At 65.8% G+C, this 1,466-nt stretch overlaps 1 protein-coding gene across 1 annotated transcript; it reads right to left on the bottom strand.

Annotated features, from left to right (window-relative positions):
- Window positions 1–8: 8 nt before the first annotated feature.
- Window positions 9–1,460, bottom strand: LOC109364830 (E3 ubiquitin-protein ligase Topors-like). Its single transcript, XM_019611428.1, has 2 exons — window positions 1,350–1,460; window positions 9–1,138 (listed from the first exon to the last, which is right to left on the bottom strand). The coding sequence occupies exon 2, from the start codon at window positions 1,057–1,059 to the stop codon at window positions 37–39; it is 1,023 nt and encodes a 340-aa protein (XP_019466973.1). The 5' UTR covers window positions 1,060–1,138; window positions 1,350–1,460; the 3' UTR covers window positions 9–36.
- Window positions 1,461–1,466: the final 6 nt, after the last annotated feature.

Genomic DNA, 1,466 nt, shown 5'->3' on the forward strand with positions numbered 1-1,466 from the left:
GGGGGTGGCTTCTTGCAGGGCTGCTGTGGGTCCGGGTCACTGCCAGCCCTCCTCTTGCGGGGCCGCCGGGCCCTCGCAGGCGAGTGGCCGGGAGTGGAGGGGCTGCTGCCCTGGGCAGAGGGGGCCTGATGCTGCCGCCTGCTCCGTCACCTCACGGGGCTCCTCGTGTTCCCTGGGGATGTGTGCAGCAGGGCTGTGGCTGAGATCCCCAGGGACGACAGCCTGTGATGTGCTGGGCTGCTCCACTCCGTCGGGACAACCGGGGCTGCCGTTGGGTCCGTTGGGTGCAGGCCTTGATATAGCGGTCCCTGGTGGGGAGGCTGCGGGGCCAGGGGCGGCCACCACGCTGTCCTCCTGCCCCCTGGCTGCAGGGCCCTCCTCCTGCCCTCCGGACACGTGGACGCCCTGGAGGCCCCGCTGCCTGTGAGCCTCCTCTCCCCAGTGGCTCACGAGGGCGTTCACAAGGCCCTGGATGAGCGTCTCCGCTCTGTCCGCCAGGGCAGGCCGCAGCAGCTGGATCAGGGCCTCGCTGTGCAGCCCGATGTGACACAGGGCGTTCAGGATGAGGCTCTCCGCTGCCATTGCGTCCCGCCACTGTGTCCCAAAGATGGCTCGCAGCTCCTGGCGCAGCCATGGCAGCACAGGGTCGAGCATCTCCCGGTGCTGCCTGAACAGGGCTGCCCAGACCTCCATCAGGAGACCGCCCACCATCGGCCTCTCCTCTGCCTCCACAGCCTCCTGCTCCTCTGGCAGCAGCAGAAAGCGTGGAGGGGATGACGCATCATGCTGGGGGCTGTAGATGTGGGCGATGCCTGCCTGGAAGCAGGCAGGAACTGGTGGTGCTGGGGGACAGATGATGAAGTCCAGGTCGTTGTCGTCGTCCCACACAGCAACCTTAACGACTGCCATGACTCTCCTGCAGAGCGGGCAGGTCTCTTTCTGCTTGGCCCATCGCAGGATGCAGCCGAGGCAGAATTCATGACGGCACGGTACTGCGTAGGCAATGTCCTTTCGCACCTCACGGCAGATGGGACACGTCCACGCCTCCTCTGCTGCCATGGTCTTCACGCCGTGGCCTGATGGGGAGTGCAGATGAGTCGTTCTCCTTCACCAGCGCCTCAGCAGTGGAAGATGAGCACTGCAAGAGGGAGAGAGGCCACCATAGTCATTCCTTGTCCCAGGGAGAGACAGAAGAAACGTCCTGCTCCCTCAGCAGGAAACCCTCCAGATCCCACACCTGTGCTGCCCCATGCCCCACGCCCTCACAGAGTCAGACTGCAGCCCTGGCCATGGCGGTTCCCCCATCCCAGAGCTCACCCCATGGGGTGACGTGTCCCCACCCAGCTCACCTGTGCTGCTGCACGTGCACCCCGTGGGGCCCCGGCTGCCTGAGCCAGGCAGGCCAGGGGATTACAGGTGATGGCTGTACGGATGGGCACTGAGAGCAGCTGCCAGCAGTCCCCAAA

Source organism: Meleagris gallopavo, unplaced genomic scaffold, assembly GCF_000146605.3.
Source record: "Meleagris gallopavo isolate NT-WF06-2002-E0010 breed Aviagen turkey brand Nicholas breeding stock unplaced genomic scaffold, Turkey_5.1 ChrUn_random_7180001926008, whole genome shotgun sequence".
In the NCBI taxonomy this organism is placed as follows: Eukaryota; Metazoa; Chordata; class Aves; order Galliformes; family Phasianidae; genus Meleagris; species Meleagris gallopavo.